At 41.7% G+C, this 21,918-nt stretch overlaps 1 protein-coding gene across 1 annotated transcript in view; it reads left to right on the plus strand.

Moving 5' to 3' along the window:
* CPE (carboxypeptidase E) overlaps window positions 1-21,918 on the plus strand; it is a 92,488-nt gene that overhangs the window by 56,031 nt on the left and 14,539 nt on the right. The window contains exons 2-5 of the mRNA XM_074951106.1: window positions 13,293-13,489; window positions 16,218-16,385; window positions 17,472-17,589; window positions 19,931-20,113. Of these exons, the coding sequence (XP_074807207.1) occupies window positions 13,293-13,489; window positions 16,218-16,385; window positions 17,472-17,589; window positions 19,931-20,113 (666 nt within the window). The remainder of the gene's footprint in view (window positions 1-13,292; window positions 13,490-16,217; window positions 16,386-17,471; window positions 17,590-19,930; window positions 20,114-21,918) is intronic.

Raw genomic sequence — 21,918 nt, forward strand, 5'->3', positions numbered from 1 at the left:
TGAATTGCCATAGAGACAAATTGCCGTCACTGCTAGTAAGGGACCATCCATGACTGCGTCTGAGGCATATTGTTGGGGCAGCGTCAGGAAGCCTCCCTTGCTGCCTCCTGTGCTGTACGGAGTAGGAAAGACCCTGAACCCAGCAAAGAAAGTGTAGCCAAAGTCAGCAGAAATCCCCCTGCACTAGAACTTGGAGGCTGGAGCTTTGTGTGCAATGGGGATGAGGGTGCAGGGATAAAGCTGAGGAGCAGCTGGTCTATTTGGCATGCACCCCTGAAAATGGGATGTAAACTGCAGGGCAAGCTGCTGTTAGATCCAATCAGCATTAGCTCCCCAAGGACAAGGAAGACCAGGAATGGGCTGCTGCAGTGGGGGGCAAAAATGCCACTGTGGTTCCTGAGAGAGCCATCAGGGAAATGGGGGAAGAAATCTGGAGAAAGGAACAGGATTTGCAGGGATGTCCCTGGATCCTCAGGCTTGGAGTCTATTTTCAGCAAGGATTCTCAGGTTCTGCAGGATTTGCGGGCTGTTTCACTTCCCTGAAGTGACAAATCCCTCTCTTCCGAGGCTTGCTCTAGTCCCTGCTCATGGACACATACTGGTGTTAGCTCTCATCAAGCTCGCGTGAGTATAAGTAACCGTGTAGCTGCTGTAGCACTAGCAGTGGAAGGCTCAAGCTAAAGCAGTCCTGAAGGCTGCCCTAACTTGCATCCCTGTTGCAGTGATGCCTATGGGCCTGTACAGGGGGCACAGAATTACTGAGGCATGAGAATTGCTGGTAACCGGACCCCTGAGGCCCTGCCCCCTCCTCCGCCTCTTCCCCCAAAGGCCTGGCCCCGTCACTCACTCCTCTCTTCCCTTCGCTCACAGGTTGTCCCATGAAGCATGCCTGCAGGTAGGAGGCAGCCCCGGCTGAGCAGGGGCTAGTGTGGGTTAATGACATGGTGCCTTCCCCTGCCCTGCAGTAACCACGCTTTGGGTGCTATAAATTAGGGTTGCCAGGTCCCCCAAATCTGGGCACCTTGTAACCCTAAATGGCACCCAGACACAGAAGCCAAAAACCAGACTGACTGGGTAAAAACTGGATGGGTGGCAACCCTAGAATGCCCTGACTTTGCCCCCTCCTCCCTCACTATGTTCCTTCTCTCCTCTGGCTGCTCCGGGGGCTGCTGCGGAGGTGATGCAGAAATTCTGTGAGCTGGGTCTGTCCCTGCCCTTTTTGCCAGCCTAGCTGGTGCAGGGCAATGTTAAATTGGGCCTGCACCACTTCCTGGTTATGTCTTCCCTTTGCATGGGTCCCTCATGCAAAGGAAGTATTTTAGTGTAAGTAGTGATTTTCTTTGTTTCCAGTGAATAACTTACAAAAATAGTAGAGAGAGTTCATTTAATTTCTTGCTGTTTTTGTCCATTGTCTTACTGATGCCTCTAACACAAGATTGCATCGGGACAGAATGGACTATTTCATCTTAGTGTTTGTCTCATGAACTTAGTGAGGGCGATTTATCCTCTTAGTCTTATCAGTCATTAATGCACAACAATAGGAGAATAGACCCCCAAGTTCTGAATGTCTGCCACTGGTAAGAGCTGCAGTGCATTATAAAGAGGATTTGAGCTACAATGTAGTTTTAAATTTCCTATATATCTACCCCAGGAATAAGGAATGGAATTGTTAATCCAATTCTTTTGAACCACCATGATAGTGTCAGACATTTCTGTCGCTGAAATAAAATCACTGATATTTTAGAGTATGCTGAAGAGATAAAAGCTTGTCAGATGAACTTGATAATGAACCATCTTGCATACACCCACCTAAACCTGTCATATATAAAAACTTCCTTGTAATAAAAAGAAACATTGCAATGATAAAAAAAAAATTAAAGAAAAATCTTTGCGTCGTGTGCCAGCCAAAGTATAGGAATACAGCCAATCCCTTTGAAATTACACTTAACCACCGTGCAGACTGTGTGATTAATTTAAAAGTTTGCTGGCCTTAATAAACAGAGAGGACAAGCTGAGTAGCACCTGTTGTATTCCACAGCTAATATTCATGGTGATACGTTTGCTCACACAGTCACTGCACTACCAGCATCTAGCTCCAGAGAAGGTAGTCTTGTTTAGCAGTTAGAACAACGGAGTGGGAGACAGGAAAGCTGGGTTCTGTTCCCAGTTCTGCCACGGACTTGTGTGTGGACCAGGGCAAGTCACTTAACCTCTCTTTTCCTTACTATCCTCATCCTTAATATGGCACTAATAACACCTCCATCATAAGGAAATGATGGATAAAAGGCATAATATGAGTGCAAAGTATTGCCATAAATTTTTTTTCTAAAGCACTTGGGAAGAATTTGAATATGATAAATCCAATACAAAAACAAATATTAATCTAGTCTCTTGGCCAAACCCATCAGAGAGAGATTTATTGCTTTTAAAATTTTAATTTAATTTTTACTCATTATTTATCTGCTTTGAATTAAAATGAACAATTCTAGCCATCTATTTACTATATTTTTCAATTCTTAAGAAACCAGAACTTTGTGGCTATTGAATTATACTCCTTCCTATTTAGATGAACTTTTTCAGTAAATGAATGCAGCTAGAAATTATTTCAAATTATTTATTATAACAGGAAAGCATGGTTATCTATTGATTCATTTACATAGCACCAGAAGTGTTCACAAGGCAATATGGCCCTGTCTTCGCTGCTAAAAAAAACCCAAAAAACAAACAAACAAACAAGGGCACATCTTGTATCTCATGGAAAATAATATCCATGATCTCTCCAAGGTAAAAACACAGTGAAGACCAGGTACTTCAGTTTTACCATGAGGTAAACTGCAAAGTAAACAGCCCTTTACCCTCTTCAAGGTGAGTCTACCTCATGGTAAAACTGAAGGGCCTGGTCTGCATGATGTGTTCAGGATAGATCATGTATGTTAGTTACCCTGAGGTAAAAAGTACACCTTTTTTACCAGTGAAGGCAAGGCTTATGTGGACACGTAATAGACATATAGCTTGATCCTTTCATCCATTAAAGTAAGTGATCCCTGTCCTCAGTATCTGACAGTCTAATTCAGATGCGTACATCAGATAACACTTGAAGTGTAAGTACCAGAGGGCACATCATCAGGGAGAGATCAGCCTTGGAATGTTCATGAAAGAATAGGTCTTAAGGAGGTTATTCTAGAACAGAGAGAGAGGATACTTGGCCCACATCATGTGGGAGGCTGTTCCAACCATAGTAAGGGCTTGTCTGTATATGGAGTTATTCTGGAATAGGTTTGAAAGTGGATTAAGTTAACAGGAATGAGGCAGTGTTGGAAATAATTTCTCTAATATGTATATTAGGGTTTACCATGACTCAGCTGCCACACAGGCATTCTTTTATTAGTTCCAAGGCCACTTGGTAGTTACATTCAATATATGAATACAAGTGTATACACCTGTATCTCCTATACCCTAGCAACAATACAATTATAAGCATTGAGCAAATATTCACAACCAGATCGGGCCTGGGGGACACCTTCCCATCATGGTGGGATGCCAAAGGGGTAAGGAAAAGCTCTGATGAACCCCTAGAAAACCTTTCTTTTTATACACTGTAACAAACAAATTATGCCATTACTGGTAATTGGACTTTAAAGTCAGCTGAAGCAGTTTAGGACTATACTCTACTTTCTTCAAGGTTTTCTGCTTATCTTATTTGACAGTATTTTCCCCTAGCTGCTGGACTAGGCATTTCTAACCAATTTTCTGCACCTGGTGTCCAATTGACCACATTTTCTTTATTTCTATTGCTTAGCCCAAACCTTAAAATAAGATAACACTGATATTCTGAGGGTCACTACAAGTTTGACACAAACCATTCTTCTTTCTCATAAATTCATTCTTTTTGGTCACATGCTTTTGGCCTATCGCTTACGTCAAAATCCAAACTCAATTTACTCAGGTCTAATGCGGTCCTATATTCCTACAGGCACTCTTATTCTGGAAGAAAAGTGTCCACAAACAAAGTTATTCAGGAATAGCTATTGTGTTTTAAAGTTACACCCTACCTTAATCTTAAATAACATTTCAAGTGTAGACAAGCCCTTAGCAGTGGGTGACAGGTTATTAGAGAAGAGCTATAAGCCAGAAAAGCACAGAGTCATGAAGACCCTTTATGGTGGAGATGACTAGCTTGAATATGAAGCACAATGCACCTCTGCATTTCCTGGTTTTGTTCAGTGGTGAAGGAGGTGGAAAACACTGAAAAAAGTAATTTTGTGAACTTCATTTCCAAACCAAAGAGGTTTGGTTAATGTTTCAGACACCATTTTGCAGGCATAATTAGGCCCTCCGAACTTTTTGGGTGTTCATTCACCCAATAGTACTCAGGTGGGTTCTTACCTTATAAATGCCAAGATGAGCTGTACAAGTTCAGCTGTTCTTTAGGTTTATCTCATAGTTTAATATGCTACACAAAGTTATAGTTTCACTTTTATATTAAATTAGGATTATTTTAATATTTACTTTTCAAATTCAGATAAACTTGTTTGGGAGTTGGGACCTGTCTTGAGTTCAATGAGATAAAAAGAATGGATCTGTTACTTCGCTTCAAAGCAGCCATCTGCCAAGAGCTTCATGAATTTTTGTTTCCGTTGTCTTCTGCTCTGGGTATTTTCTGGTGGTTAATTACAAGGGTATGAAGAATGGGATTTTCCCAAAATCATTGCATATTGGCCTAACTTGGCTCTCACTTAAGTAAATGGTAACACTCCTGTTAATTTCAGTGGGAGCAGAGTTAGGCTAGAATTGCTTTTTTGAAAATCCCACCCTAAAATTATCTGTGGCTGCTAATATATAATGATTTAGAAAATAACATTGCATTGCAGAATTTAAGTGAAACATACTAGCATTGACTTCACACAACTCACAGAGAGAGATGAGTCAGGTTGCAGTCATTTAATTTACAGGGTAACAGAAAGCTATATTTCCTCTCTTTTTCTCCTTCTCTAAATCTTTCTTTCAATCTCATTTTTTTTTCATATGGACCAGAGAAATCCATTACATAACCCCTTGAGCTTTCATTTATTTGATCCCCAGAGAATTTCTGTCTCTCTGAACTACGAACAAAATCATAGAGCATGAAAGTCCTCAAATTCAGTTAGATTAATGAATTTCCTTTGGCAAGAGCTCCAAGATTTGCAGCATTGTGTAGCTGCAGGAATAGTTTACAGGTTGTGATATTTAAAAATGACAGGCAAATGGAAGTAATCAGAAACACTAACCCTATTACCTAAGAAATGTTGCTAGCTTTTCAATGGGGAATATGAGAGAGCAGAACAAGGAGTCTGTCCTTTCTAAGGTTATTTCCAACTCATTTGCAAAGCTGTTTATAAACCACTTTAATCTTTCAGCAGTTACTCTTTCTTCATATGATTTTTCCCCCATTCCATGACATGAGTTATTATACATTTCTTCCATGCTAGCTCTTAACATTACAACAAATGTAACTGAATGACATCCTCTGGACTCATAATATATTTGATTAATAGATGCCAAATGTAGCTGTCCATCTATGAGTTCAAACACTTTAAAGCTCCAGAAACTTCCCAAACCAATATTTTAAAAGCATTATTGCCTTTAAACAGGCATTCAAAGAATTATCTGGTTGTGGGTTTTTTTTTAAAAAAAAACAACAACTTGCATCTGCGATATAGCCTCATTTGAAAATATAAGTGGTTATTCTATAAATTATCTTTAGTTGGAGTTGTGTTTCTAGAAAGTAATTGAACAAGACCTTAGGTGACAGTGCCTTTAGAAGCGGCTAGTGACATGTAGCAGTGCTTGTCAGTTTGTCACCAGAAAAGCTTAACATTTTAAAACACTTCTTCCTTAATCAGTTATCAGGCTTTAATGTACTCTGAGGTCAGTTCAGGATTGATGTAAAAGCCCTCTAACAGCCAGAGCAACTGAAGGAGTTTGTGCTTTACCAAAGATATTAAATTATTTTAGAAAAGTTGAGTACTGGATTGCCAATAGAAATTGCTACCTTTTCATTTCGTTTTTACTATAAAAAAAAAGGGGGGGCTTCGTTGGAAGCAGAAATTGAGACAAGCTGCTTCTGTTTTGTGATGACCTTACTAGATTATTATGATGTTAATAAGAAGATCTTTTAATAAATAATAATAATAATAGCATTTATATAGGACTTTTCATTTGTAGGTAAAACTAAGATACAGAAAGGTAAGGCCACATTTTCAGAAATTGACTCTAATTTTGAGTGCTTCTAATTTTAAGTGCCCAACTTCAGATATCTAGGGGGTCTAATGTTAGACATCCAATTACTGAGCGCTCAAATTTAGATGCTGTTTTTGAAAATTGATTGAAATGACTCACTTGCATTTCTCTGATCCTGAGCCATGGGAATCAATGGAGTCAATTTCATGTTTGTTTTTAGTCTGTTTCACTTTTAGGTTTTTGGATTGCAAACACTGGAATTCTTCTTTGAAAACTTGTCTACACGTTTTTAAAAAGTCAACAACATGGAAATACTTATACTAGTCTTAGGTTTTGGGGAAGTTAATTTTTACAAAAATCAACATTTTTACATCAAATTTGAATTGACTGTGTCTTTTCACAAGAAGGTAATGTTCTATGAAGGATTATAACTGTAGTAGCCGTATTCAGAAAGGAAGTAGCAGATACCTCTACTGGCTCTTAAAGAATTTCTGTATGGACAGACGTGGTGCCTTAAAAACTGACAAGTCACTACCTTTTCCTGCCTGAAATTATAGAGAAAATAATTCTGTTTCCAGCAGGTAAATTGCATGTGCGTGCTTAATGTGAATGAGCTCTGCAGTTGAAATGCCAAAAGTGTAATATTGAGTAAACAGCAAGGGTACGAACGTTTGTTTATTATCATGTCACATAGAAAAACACTCTGGTAAATGAAGTCTTAGTGTGTGCGCACTGTGTTCAGGTGGCATGTGATCAGGATTCATCAGTGAATCTGGTCCGCTGGTTGGATCCTTGTGACAGCAGAGGTAACTCAGCCAGTCATCACTCCCTCCCTCCAGTTCATTAGCATACTTCAATCCCATTGCTTGAAATGATTCAGCAAGTGAAACTGCAGGTGCTTTGAAGGCGTTCAGGACAGGAATAATGGGCTGCTTCAGATCAGTTGCTATATAGGTGGAGTAGGAAAGAGAATAGAGATTTGCACTGTGGCCCCCTCCACAATATGCCTGGTTCAGGCAAGATCATTTACCTTTGCCTAGTCAAAACTGTTTTAGTTCATTTAAACCATGCCCACTTAGTGTTACAGGCAGAGATTCCTCGAGGCAGGCAGCAGGTTTAGGGTTAAAGGTTAGGGTTGTTGGAGGGAGGGAGTGAGTGATGATTGGTTGCATTACCTCTGATATCACTGTGCTACTGCTCATGCTCCTCTGCTTGAAGCACCAAATGGGCACTGTCAAAAGGAATTTGTTATTGATAGAAAACTGATAAAACAATGAAGAGAAGAAGAGGAATTGGCTTTAGAGGGCTTAACAAGAATGTTTGGATTTAGTGGTAGTAACCTGTAAAATTCTACAGGTTCAGGGATAAAGTTTTTCTAAACCTTTGATCATTTTTGTTGCTGTCCTCTGGATTCTCTCCAGTTTGTCCACATCTTTCCTAAAGTGTGATGCTCAACTCTGGACACAATACTCCAGCTGGAGCCTCACCAGGGCCGAACAGAGCGGGACAGTTACCTCCCGTGTCTTACATATGACATACCGGTTAATATAAATCAGATCAGGTATTCAATGTTAGATATTCAAAGCATATCCCATTGCTTGAAATGATTCAGCAAGTGAAACTGCAGATCAGGACTGAGGTGCTTTGAAGGAGTTCAGGACAGGAATAACGGGCTGCTTCAGATCAGTTGCTATGTAGGTGGAGTAGTAAATTGGATTGGAATTGGAGTTTTTATTTAATTAAGGAAAAACCACACATGCTACCCATCAAGATACTGCACTGCTTTTTTTGCCTCTGTCTTCACGAACAAGGTCAGCTCCCAGACTACTGCACTGGGCAGCACAGCATGGGGAGGAAGTGACCAGCCCTCTGTGGAGAAAGAAGTGGTTCAGGACTGTTTAGAAAAGCTGGACGAGCACAAGTCCATGGGGCTGGATGCGCTGCATCCGAGAGTGCTAAAGGAGCTGGCCGATGTGATTGCAGAGCCATTGGCCATTATCTTTGAAAACTCATGGCGATCGGGGGAAGTCCCGGACGACTGGAAAAAGGCTAATGTAGTGCCCATCTTTAAAAATGGGAAGGAGGAGGATCTGGGGATCTACAGGACAGTCAGCCTCACTTCAGTTCCTGGAAAAATCATGGAGCAGGTCCTCAAGGAATCAATTCTGAAGCACTTAGAGGAGAGGAAAGTGATCAGGAACAGTCAGCATGGATTCACCAAGGGCAAGTCATGCCTGACTAATCTAATTGCCTTCTATGACGAGATAACTGGCTCTGTGGATGAAGGGAAAGCAGTGGACATGTTGTTCCTTGACTTTAGCAAAGCTTTTGACACTGTCTCCCACAGCATTCTTGCCAGCAAGTTAAAGTAGTATGGGCTGGATGAATGGACTATAAGGTGGATAGAAAGCTGGCTAGATTGTCGGGCTCAACGGTTAGTGATCAATTGCTCCATGTCTAGTTGGCAGCCGGTATCAAGCGGAGTGCCCCAAGGGTCGGTCCTGGGGCCAGTTTTGTTCAATATCTTCATAAATGATCTGGAGGATGGTGTGGATTGCACCCTCAGCAAGTTTGCAGATGACACTAAACTGGGAGGAGTGGTAGATACGCTGGAGGGTAGGGATAGGATACAGAGGACCCTAGACAAATTAGAGGATTGGGCCAAAAGAAATCTGATGAGGTTCAACAAGGACAAGTGCAGAGTCCTGCACTTAGGACGGAAGAATCCCATGCACCGCTACAGACTAGGGACCGAATGGCTCGGCAGCGGTTCTGCAGAAAATGACCTAGGGGTTACAGTGGACAAGAAGCTGGATGTGAGTCAACAGTGTGCCCTTGTTGCCAAGAAGGCCAATGGCATTTTGGGATGTATATGTAGGGGCATTGCCAGCAGATCGAGGGATGTGATCGTTCCCCTCTATTTGACATTGGTGAGGCCTCATCTGGAGTACTGTGTCCAGTTTTGGGCCCCACACTACAAGAAGGATGTGGAAAAATTGGAGAGAGTCCAGCGGAGGGCAAGAAAAATGATTAGGGGACTGGAACACATGAGTTATGAGGAGAGACTGAGGGAACTGGGATTGTTTAGTCTGTGGAAGAGAAGAGTGAGGGGGGATTTGATAGCTGCTTTCAACTACCTAAAAGGGGGTTCCAAAGAGGATGGATCTAGACTGTTCTCAGTGGTAGCAGATGACAGAACAAGGAGTAATGGTCTCAAGTTGCAGGGGGGGGAGGTTTAGGTAGGATATTAGGAAAAACTATTTCACTAGGAGGGTGGTGAAACACTGGAATGCGTTACCTAGGGAGGTGGTGGAATCTCCTTCCTTAGAAGTTTTTAAGGTCAGGCTTGACAAAGGCCTGGCTGGGATGATTTAGTTGGGGATTGGTCCTACTTTGAGCAGGGGGTTGGACTAGATGACCTCCTGAGGTCCCTTCCAACCCTGATATTCTATGATTCTATGACATCATTGAAAGACTCCTTGATCAGATGAGAGCAGTTATAATGGAATGAAAAATTAAATCATCATATCTAGAGATGAACACAGATAAAAAAGAAAATTAAGCCTCCAATCCTACAAACACTTAGGAATATGCATACTGTTAGCACGAGAGTCCACTTGATTTCAGTTAGAATACTCACGTGCTTAAAGTTAAACACATGCCTGAATGTTTGCAGGATCAGGGCCCAAGATATTACCTTAAAAATAATAAATGCATATAAATTCTTCATGCCTCTAGGGACCATAGACTCTCTCCTGCACATTCCTCTTGTATCTAGAGCTGCAATGATATTGACCAATAAACATAATTTGGGAAGATTGGAGTTTTTATTTAATTAAGGAAAACCCACACATTCTACCCGTCAAGATACTGCACTAAGTGAATGTCTCAGACAGTTGTTAAACAGGACTTTCAGACCTCCAGGAGCAGTTGCTATTCATTGGGAGTGTTATAAAAAATATCATTCCAGTTTAAATATTTGCAAGTAGGGGGTGTTTTAACCTAGCCCTGAAATGACATTAACAATTAAAAGATTAATTTAGCAACACTTTTCCTTTCTTGAAAAGTGAATTTATTCTTTATAAACTGTAAATGTATGGGCTACATTTGGATTATACCAGTTACACAATGTAAATGCAGAGTCACACCATTAATATTAATGGTGCGTTTACACCGATATACTCGGTCAGAATTTGGTGTCTTTTCTCGACTCTTAGACAAACTCCTGAATAAAGATTACTATTTATTTAATTAGCTGAATTGTTTTGAAAATCTAAATTCACTATCCTGAAGGACATTTTCAATCTCTCTCCCTTACATCTTCATCCCTTACATCTTACAATTTCCTGGCGCAACTGCTAGGGGAGCCAACTGGGGGGGGCGCTTTTCTTGACCTGCTGCTCACAAACAGGGAACAATTAGTGGGGGAAGCAAAAGTGGATGGGAATCTGGGAGGCAGTGACCATGAGTTGGTTGAGTTCAGGATCCTGACGCAGGGAAGAAAGGTAAGCAGCAGGATACGGACCCTGGACTTCAGGAAAGCAGACTTCGACTCCCTCAGGGAACAGATGGCCAGGATCCCCTGGGGGACTAACATGAAGGGGAAGGGAGTCCAGGAGAGCTGGCTGTATTTCAAGGAATCCCTGTTGAGGTTACAGGGACAAACCATCCCGATGAGTCGAAAGAATAGTAAATATGGCAGGCGACCAGCTTGGCTTAATGGTGAAATCCTAGCGGATCTTAAACATAAAAAAGAAGCTCATAAGAAGTGGAAGGTTGGACATATGACCAGGGAAGAGTATAAAATTATTGCTCGGGCATGTAGGAAAGATATCAGGAGGGCCAAATCGCACCTGGAGCTGCAGCTAGCAAGAGATGTCAAGAGTAACAAGAAGGGTTTCTTCAGGTATGTTGGCAACAAGAAGAAAGCCAAGGAAAGTGTGGGCCCCTTACTGAATGAGGGAGGCAACCTAGTGACAGAGGATGTGGAAAAAGCTAATGTACTCAATGCTTTTTTTGCCTCTGTTTTCACTAACAAGGTCAGCTCCCAGACTGCTGCGCTGGGCATCACAGAATGGGGAAGAGATGGCCAGCCCTCTGTGGAGATAGAGGTGGTTAGGGACTATTTAGAAAAGCTGGACGTGCACAAGTCCATGGGGCCGGACGAGTTGCATCCGAGAGTGCTGAAGGAATTGGCGGCTGTGATTGCAGAGCCCTTGGCCATTATCTTTGAAAACTCGTGGCGAACGGGGGAAGTCCCGGATGACTGGAAAAAGGCTAATGTAGTGCCAATCTTTAAAAAAGGGAAGAAGGAGGATCCTGGGAACTACAGGCCAGTCAGCCTCACCTCAGTCCCTGGAAAAATCATGGAGCAGGTCCTCAAAGAATCAATCCTGAAGCACTTACATGAGAGGAAAGTGATCAGGAACAGTCAGCATGGATTCACCAAGGGAAGGTCATGCCTGACTAATCTAATCGCCTTTTATGATGAGATTACTGGTTCTGTGGATGAAGGGAAAGCAGTGGATGTATTGTTTCTTGACTTTAGCAAAGCTTTTGACACGGTCTCCCACAGTATTCTTGTCAGCAAGTTAAGGAAGTATGGGCTGGATGAATGCACTATAAGGTGGGTAGAAAGCTGGCTAGATTGTCGGGCTCAACGGGTAGTGATCAATGTCTCCATGTCTAGTTGGCAGCCGGTGTCAAGTGGAGTGCCCCAGGGGTCGGTCCTGGGGCCGGTTTTGTTCAATATCTTCATAAATGATCTGGAGGATGGTGTGGATTGCACTCTCAGCAAATTTGCGGATGATACTAAACTGGGAGGAGTGGTAGATACGCTGGAGGGGAGGGATAGGATACAGAAGGACCTAGACAGATTGGAGGATTGGGCCAAAATAAATCTGATGAGGTTCAATAAGGATAAGTGCAGGGTCCTGCACTTAGGATGGAAGAATCCAATGCACCGCTACAGACTAGGGACCGAATGGCTAGGCAGCAGTTCTGCAGAAAAGGACCTAGGGGTGACAGTGGACGAGAAGCTGGATATGAGTCAACAGTGTGCCCTTGTTGCCAAGAAGGCCAATGGCATTTTGGGATGTATAAGTAGGGGCATAGCGAGCAGATCGAGGGACGTGATCATTCCCCTCTATTCGACACTGGTGAGGCCTCATCTGGAGTACTGTGTCCAGTTTTGGGCCCCACACTACAAGAAGGATGTGGATAAATTGGAGAGAGTCCAGCGAAGGGCAACAAAAATGATTAGGGGTCTAGAGCACATGACTTATGAGGAGAGGCTGAGGGAGCTGGGATTGTTTAGTCTGCAGAAGAGAAGAATGAGGGGGGATTTGATAGCTGCTTTCAACTACCTGAAAGGGGGTTCCAAAGAGGATGGCTCTAGACTGTTCTCAATGGTAGCAGATGACAGAACGAGGAGTAATGGTCTCAAGTTGCAGTGGGGGAGGTTTAGATTGGATATTAGGAAAAACTTTTTCACTAAGAGGGTGGTGAAACACTGGAATGCGTTACCTAGGGAGGTGGTGGAATCTCCTTCCTTAGAGGTTTTTAAGGTCAGGCTTGACAAAGCCCTGGCTGGGATGATTTAACTGGGAATTGGTCCTGCTTCGAGCAGGGGGTTGGACTAGATGACCTTCTGGGGTCCCTTCCAACCCTGATATTCTATGATTCTATGATTCAGGGACTAAGGGTGGGGACACAGAGCTACAATAATAGTTTTCAGAGTAGCAGCCATGTTAGTCTGTATTCGCAAAAAGAAAAGGAGTACTTGTGGAGCACTTGTGAAAAGGAGTACAATTTATTTGAGCATAAGCTTTCGTGAACTACAGCTTGGATACATCAGATGCATCCAATGAAGTAAGCTGTAGCTCACGAAAGCTTGTGCTCAAATAAATTTGTTAGTCTCTAAGGTGCCACAATTCCTCCTTTTCTTTATAATAATAGTGTTAGAAACAGGTGTAATGTGCTATGTGACCTGATCCACACTTTGTCCATGAGGCATGGGCTTTGGTGAATATTCTTTGCATCTGTCTAAGGGATGTTTCTTCTTTGTGTTGCAGGGGAGCCTGAATTTAAATATATTGGGAATATGCACGGGAATGAAGCCGTTGGAAGGGAGCTGCTCATTTTCTTAGCTCAGTACCTATGTAATGAATACCAGAAGGGAAATGAGACAGTTATCAACTTGATCCACAGCACACGCATCCACATCATGCCATCGTTTAATCCAGACGGGTTTGAGAAGGCAGCATCCCAGGTTTGTAAGCCAAGGTATACAAGGATTGTAATCACGATCTGTATCTACCTTAGACTCAGTGAAAACCACCACTAATAGAAAAAGCTCAGAAATATATGAATTTTCACTGCAATGACTGTTGACGAGTCCACCTTACACACTATTTTTAATAGTACAATACATTGTAATTGTCCTCTTTAATAAGCTATATGATAGAGCTAGGCAAATACTGCAAAAAATTGTCTCCAAATATTCATTTTAGTTAAACTAATTCACTGTATTCATGATCTTTCTGTTGTCACATTTCATAAATGTTCTACATATAAGTTTACTGACCAGAATGTTTTCCCCCCAAACAGCAAATTTTAATGGAATATTGCAAAATATTGGTGGAAGGGTAAGTTTAAGTAATAATTAAGAGTATTCTCACTGGAAACCTGATTCTAAGAATTACATCCATCCAGTCAGGGAACAGAAACATACCATGTGACCTATATGTCTCATAAAACTGCTTTAATTTCAAATATCAGAGACTCTGAACAAGCTTCTTCTAAAAACCAACTACTGACCAAGACTTATTCAGCAAATTTAGGATAATTTAGGATAATGAATACAGTCAAGAAAATTGTGATCTGTTCATGCAGATCTAAAATTGTATTAATGGATTACTCATGGATGTTTCATCCACCAGTTCTACACTTACGCACACTTGTAATTTTACTCCAATGAATATACCCGTTGAAATGAATGGGACTACTGACGTGCTTAAAGTTAAATATCTGCAGATGTGTTTGCAGGATTGGGGTTTTAGTGTATGGTGACTACTGAGAACTATAATTGCACCTTTAATAAAGATGTGATCGTTTTTATGATTTATAATATAAAATAATATCAAATAGCTATAGTTTAGTTCACTAACACCATATATTTTCATTAGACTTTGAGTACATTAAATTGTAAAGATTACTGCTAAAGTAATTTTGAAACTTCCCACATGAAAGCGGTATATATTATTAAATAAGCAAGATTCTGTTTCTTAAAAATATTGTTAAACTCATGGAAATGAAACACTTGTGTTTGAATCGGTTACCATCACTGTTTCCCCAAAATGTTCAGTATTAGTGCTCCCTCTAGTGGCAGTAAAGGGGAAGGTATATTTCCCATAAATTACCAGCTGGTCAGTATGTCCTACTCATGTTAAATCACTTTTTATAAAACTCTGGTTTAAAATGGGAAAGAACCTCTTTCCTGCCTTCAGAAAGAAACTCCCAAAAATGCTTTACATGTATTGTTTTAGTGTTACTTGAATTTTATTTGTATAGTGCTACTGTACACAGAACTTTATGGCAGGTTTGGTACACCCCACAAATTAAACCAAAATGATATCTTTGCCATGAATTTTCCATTAGCTAAAGTCATAATGAGTGAGAATACAAATAATCATCAGAAAGTAGTTACGTACACGTTGTCACTGATCAGCTTCAGGGAACAGATATGTTTTTTTAATGGAAATTGAAAGCATCATAGCCAAATCTGGAAGTTCCTGCTAATGCAAAACTCACATTGTTCCTGATTCCTGAGAAATTCTGAACAGCTGCAACTCTTCTCTGGATGAGGAACATTGACTTTCATAGGAGTTTGTCTGCATAAGAACTTTAGTATTTGATCTTTTAGAAATAATGTGACCTGAAGCAGGATAATAGAAATTTGAACTTTTTGCCATGTAAGGCTGCCCTTCCTAAGAGAATTTGCCTTTAACCTCAGCATTAAGCTACTAACACTCACTGATCTGCAATAATCCAACTCTAGGGCCAAATCCTGAAGTCCTCACACAGTGCAAACTCACATAAAACACTGCTGACTTCAGTGGGAGTTTTGCCTTAGTAAGTGATGACTGAAGGCTTTGGTCCAGGGCGCAAATTTATTTTAGGTTTGTGCTGATTCTTTCTGCATAACATCTCGAAATTACAGCCTTCCCTGTCCATCAAACAGATAAAACTCTCATTCAAGCTGTCATCATCTTGTGTCTCAGTTACTGCAACATCCTGCTCCCTGACCTTGGTAAATGGAATCTTGCCGTGCTCATATCCATTCAGAATGCTGCTCCTTGGGATCATTTTCCTAGCCCATGTCACCTCTCTTTTTGAATCTCTCCACTGGCCTCTCCCTTCCCTGTCACATCAAATATAAGTTGCTAGTATTCACTTTCCAAGCACTTCATAGTCAATCCCACCCTATCTATCATCTCTCTTTCACTATCGACCTGTTGCAGCTTTCTGATTTGCCGATGATGCTGACCTCCACCATCACAAGCACCTTCATGCCTTCTTCCATGCTGCCCCTCATGTCTGGAAGGTGGTCCCCTTAAACATCTGCAAAACTGCCTCATTCTCTGCCTTGAACTCCTTCATCAAAACTCTCCTTTGCTATGATATCTACAAAAACCATGACAATGGTTAGGCTGCTGTTGTGCAAAGACCACTGCCTGTCACCTATATTGTCTTGTTTACTTGTACTCCCCTGTCTTTATCCATCTATTGTCTCTTTCTAATAATTAGATTGTAATCCCTTTGGGGCAGGATCTTTTTGTTCTGTGTTTGTACAGTGCCTAGTTCATTGTGGTCCTGTTCTAGGACTGGGGCCCCTGTGTGCTACAGTAATACACACAAATATTAATACATATGTGTTTGTCTGTACAGATGGCCTGAATTACTTTTGTTTTCCCTGTCTTCTCCCTCTTCCCTTTCAGCCTGGTGAACTCAAAGACTGGTTTGTTGGTCGAAGTAATGCTCAAGGAATAGACCTGAACCGCAATTTCCCTGACCTGGATAGAATAGTTTACGTTAATGAGAGAGAAGGTGGCCCAAACAATCACCTACTGAAAAACATGAGGAAAGCTGTGGACCAGAATCCTAAGGTAAATAATGTCCTGTACTTTCACCAAATCATTGGAGTGTGTTTCATCCTTTTCCATAGAGAGCTCTCTTGCTGGCTCTTACATCAAGAAGCCTATGTTTTTAAATAAATAAGACAATGTTCCGGACTTGGATTATTTTGTTACTTAAACTAATCTATTTTCTGGTCTTAAATCTGTCAGCTCCTAGTGCACCATTAATTTCCTTCTATTGAATGTTTCATAAACTGGATTCCTCCTTTTGTGTAGCAAGTCTTCTTTGGTCCATTCTGTTAGTTCACAGTCACTCTCCTTAACTCCAACCTTCATTTTTTAAGACCAGAGAACATGGAGTCATCCTTGACTTCTTTGTCTCCTACATTTCCCTTGTCGATAAGACATCCTGGTATTGCCATCTGTGGAACACTGCCAGAATTCACTTATACATTGATCTTACCTGCTGGAAACTCAGTTCTTGTTTATGTACCCATATTCTTAAATAACATGTCTGGAGGGGTTCTGCCTACTTCTGATCTTCACATGCAGAATGCTTCAGGAACCACTACTGGTGCACTGGCATACACTTTTAAGGGGCTATGGCCCTAAAAGCCAGCTTTTGATTACAGATTTTGACAACCTGTTGATGAAAAGTGACTACCAGCTCAGCACAGGTTTAATTTTACTATCTATCCATTGTAGTTAACATACAGCGTAGAATGTACAGTGGACATCCTTGAAATCAACATTTATTTTTTCATAGTTTTCAAAATTGCCACAATATTTGCAATATTTCCTGTGCTATGTGTAGCAGGGTAAAGTCAAACACTGAGACGCAATAAATGTAGGGTCTGATTCTGATCTAATTTACACCTTTTCCTTTGATGTGAATCCACCAAAGTCAATGGAGCTACTCCAGATTGACATCTGTGCAAGGGCCTGTCAATCAGCTGCCTTGACGCCAATGGAAAGATTCCCATTGACTTAGATGGATTGGGCCATCAGTGTGATCAGAAGCAAGCCTGTAATCTGTATTTAAAAGGCATTAGACTGCTGGATATGTTACTAATGGACTATCAAAGTTAATTGCTGAAAATATCTGTTTTCTTATAGCTTGCTCCTGAAACTAAAAGTATCATCCACTGGATTATGGATATTCCCTTTGTCCTCTCAGCCAACCTTCATGGAGGAGACCTTGTTGCAAACTATCCATATGATGAAACTCGCAGTGGTGTGTATTATACATTAGCCTCATACATCCAAAGACGCAACTAGGATGTAGACATGCTATCCTTCCACGGCTGCTAACTAAGATTTACTTTCTAAATCATAGAAGTATAGGACTGGAAGGCACCTCAATAGGTCATCTGCACTCATGGCAGGACTAAGTATTATCTAGAACATTCCTGACAGGTGTTTGTCTAACCTGCTCTTAAACCCCCCAGTGACAGAGATTCCACAGCCTCCGTAGGCAATTTGTTCCAGTGCTTAACTGGAAGTTTTTCCTAATGTCCAACCTAAACCTCCCTTGCTGCAATTTAAGCCCATTGACTCTTGTCCTATCATCAGAGGTTAACAAGAACATTTTTTTCACCTTCCTCCTTATAACAACCTTTTATGTACTTAAACTATTATGAGCCCCCTCAGTCTTCTCTTCTCTAAACTAAACAAAAACAATTTTTTCAATATTTCCTCATAGGTCATGTTTTCTAGATCTTTAATCATTTTTGTTGCTCTTCTCTGGCCTTTCTCCAATTTGTCCACATCTTTCCTGAAATGTGGTGCCCAGAAAGAGATACAATATTCCAGCTGAGGCCTAATCATCTAGGAGTGGAGTGGAAATACCATGCAACTATATAGTAATGAGCCATTTAAATATATTATTCATTCATTAGTTACATTTATTGGTTTAAAGATAGTTAATATGTAATCTTTCACTCTAGTTTTTGAAGATACATTTTCTACAGTTGGAAGGGCCTGATTTCAGTGGGTTACTTGGCATATAATTGGTGTAACACAGGGGAGAATCAGATTCAGAAAATTTTATCCATTTGCGTAGGCTGAAAATGGAGCTGGGGGCAGAAATGTGATGGGGGAGCAGCTGGATTTAGAGGGGGAGCTGGTCTGGGGACAGAGAGGGAATGAGGGCAGAGCCGGGCTGGGAGCTGAGCAGCGGGGTGGAGTGGAGCTGGGACTGGGGGCAGAGGTGGTTTGGGGAGAGTGAATGAGGGCTGGGAGTCAGTTGGAGCTGGGCTGGGGGCGGAGAGGGAATGAAGGCAGAACTGGGCCTGGAGGTAGAGCAGGACTAGGGCGTGAACGGGATTAGGGAAGGAGAAAGGGTGGGGGCGAAGCTGGTCTGGGAGCGGAGCAGGGCTGAAAACATGGCAGTCCCTCCCCACCCCCTGCCACACAGTGTGCCTCCCCAAATGTTCCTAGGAGACGCGCCCCACAGTTTGGGGACCAGTGCCCTACATTATATCCTTTTTAGTCATACACCAGATTTTCCTAATCAGGGAGAGGGGAATGGGTTTTGAGGCTTTGGACACCTGTCAGCCAAGAAATGGTAATTAAATATTAAGTCGTGAGTCTAGGAACTTCCCAAGCAGAGTGGTATAGCTGGTATAATAGCAAAAGAGCTTGGGTGATATCCTGCCTCTACTGAAGCCAATGGGACTTTTACCATTAGCTGTTGTGGAGCCAGGATTTCACCCTTTCTGTCCACGATGTTTAACTCTCCAATCATCCTCATCATCTCTCTGAAGTACATGCCTCATATCTGGTGATTACCACGTGACAATGAACCAGTAGTTATATGTACAATAGCTGACATGTAAGCAGAGATGTTTATTTATGGCTTGCAAACTAAGACATTAGTGACATACTTGTTGAAAGAGTTCTTTATGATGTCAGGATTTAACTCTTGGTACTTTAATAAATGCAGTCATGGAAGTGACGTGTATGTTAGTGAAAATAACTGTATTGCAGTTTCTCCTTCACGAGCACAGCTCGGCAAGGTATAGTCTGCTATAAAATGGTTCGCTCTGCAGCAGAATCATTTTGTCAGTTTGCAAATAGTATTATTATTGTTTTATTACTTCAGCCACTAACATGCACACAGGTTTAAAATGAATAACCACCTGATCTTGTTTGTAACCCTTGTCCTTCTTCAACCCATTTTCTCCCTACTGTTCGTTACTCTCACTCATCATATCATTTAACATTAGATTGTACACTCTTGAGGGAGAGGCTTTTTTTGTTTCTTTGGTCTGGAAAATGCCTAGCACACCTTGGTACTGTAAAATTAATAACAACAATAACAATAATATTAATACTGGTAATCAATAATGAATATTATTATTGATATTAATATTTTGAATAATAGAAATACAGATCATATTAACATATTAAAGTAATGGAATTATTATTAAATATTAATTTTATTCTGCTATATGTGCACTCGGTACTTTACAGAAAAGTAGAAGACACAGTCACTGTCTCAATGAGTTCATAATCCAGTAGTCCTAATCTGTATGACTAACCTGCTAATCAGTGTGTCTGACTTTCTATTCCAGGTAGCACTCATGAATACAGCTCCTGCCCTGATGATGCAATTTTTCAAAGCTTAGCTCGGGGCTATTCATCTTTTAACCCAGCCATGTCTGACCCAAACAGGCCACCATGTCGTAAGAATGATGACGACAGTAGTTTTGTAGATGGAACAACCAACGGTGGTGCTTGGTACAGTGTTCCTGGAGGTCAGTGTCACTTCATGGTACAGTAAAGATTCAGTTGCTTTTGAGGATGGTCAGTAATTGTGGTTACTTTAAAATCAGATATTCAGTGACAAATGAATAGAACGAAATTGCAAAGCTCTTCAGCGTTTGCGGGTGTAACAAGCTGAATCTCAGATGGATCTTTAGGGAATATTTTCTTAACTACTGTAGCCACAAAACTCCCATGAAGCAAATGGGAGGTAAGCATGGAACTCCTTATGTGCTCAGCTCAGAACGTACACAAAGTGCAAAGAGAAGCTGACCAGGATGCCTGTTAAAATATTTGTTATCTTTCACCCTACACACCCAGCAGACTCAGAATGTTTAAGCAATTCAGTTCTCAGACAACTGCAATTAAGCCATTTTCTACAGTTAGAGAACAATTAAAAATTATTTGTCTTTTTTCACAAAAAGGTCTGAAAACTGTTTTATCTTCAGGTTTTTAACAAATTATTCAGAGAATAAATGTAAAAAAAATGGATGTATAAACAAGTGAAATATTGATTTTACACATGCACAGTAAAAAAATGCCCACTAAACACAGTTACACTATTACTTATGGGAGTATGGAGTAATTTATCATTACCGACGATCTAAGAGAAAAAAGAAAGATACCTGGTAATGGATGGCAGACTGCTGACTGCTATTCATTGTGGCCCAATCGTGAAAGGTGCAGAGTGCCTTCTAGGAGGTGTTTAGGGCCTGATTCTATGCCACTGTAGACAATGGAAGTTTTGCCATCAGTTTCAATGGGAGCCTGTAGCAGAGCGGTCACCCCACTCCAACCCTGAAAGGGGCTGAGAGAAAAGGCTAGGCTGATTGGGGAAGCAGCCACAGTTGGGGCCATGCCCCAATCAGGCCACAGCTGGCCCTATAAAAGGGCTGTGAGCCAGGAGCTCAGGCAGAGATTCTCTCTAGCTTTTGAGAGAGAAGGGTACCTAGAGTGGAGCAGGACTGGGGCGGAGCTCCGCTCCGCTCCGCTCCGCTCCGCTCCGCTCCAGCCTGGAAAACCCCCAGGCTGTAGGCCTTGCTAAAGGCCAGGAAAGGTACTGGGGCTACAAAGGGGTAGCCTGGGAATAGGCAGCGGCAGTGGGTCCAACCCCCTTGCTGATGATGAATGGTTTACAGACTGCAGTCTGCCCCAGTGAGCGGGGCTAGATGGTGACTGGCAGTAGCCACTGAGGCAAGGTGGGGATAGAGGGTTGGGGGTTCCAAGATTGTGGGTTACTGCTGGGGGCAGAACCCTGAGGGAGAGGGGCACTGGGGTCCAGGAGGGACATGGGGGCCAGCAGCAGGTGAGACACTGGCCTGCAGAGGGCACTCCTTATGCTGGAGAGCGAATTCCCAGGATGACCAGCAGGAGGTGCCACACCAGTGAGTCATTGCATTGCTACAGAGCCCAATCAGAGCCTTAGATTCCTGCATCCCTTTCTCACTTCTTGCCTCTTCCCTATCAGTGGATCCCCAGACTCATGCAGAGCTCTCTGCAGAGTCCAGTGGAGGTGGCAGTACAATGTGGTAGAGGTCGTTGAACCCCTTTACTATGTAGGGAAAGGAAATACTTCCAGTTGTAGGCTGCAGGGGCATGAACTAGACTTCAGTTTTAACTCTGTTCTTTGCTCAGACAAAACTCCCTTTAAGTCAATGGAAGCTTGAGCTGGTTGGAATAATTCAAATGAAACTTCTTTGGTCAGAATTTGCCAATTAATTGAAATGTTTGGCAGAGATGATTAAGTTCCTCTGGAAACCTGCCTAGTTTTGTGCCAGATTGCCTGCCCAGCTCCCTG

Source organism: Natator depressus, chromosome 4 (assembly GCF_965152275.1).
Source record: "Natator depressus isolate rNatDep1 chromosome 4, rNatDep2.hap1, whole genome shotgun sequence".
Taxonomy (NCBI): Eukaryota; Metazoa; Chordata; order Testudines; family Cheloniidae; genus Natator; species Natator depressus.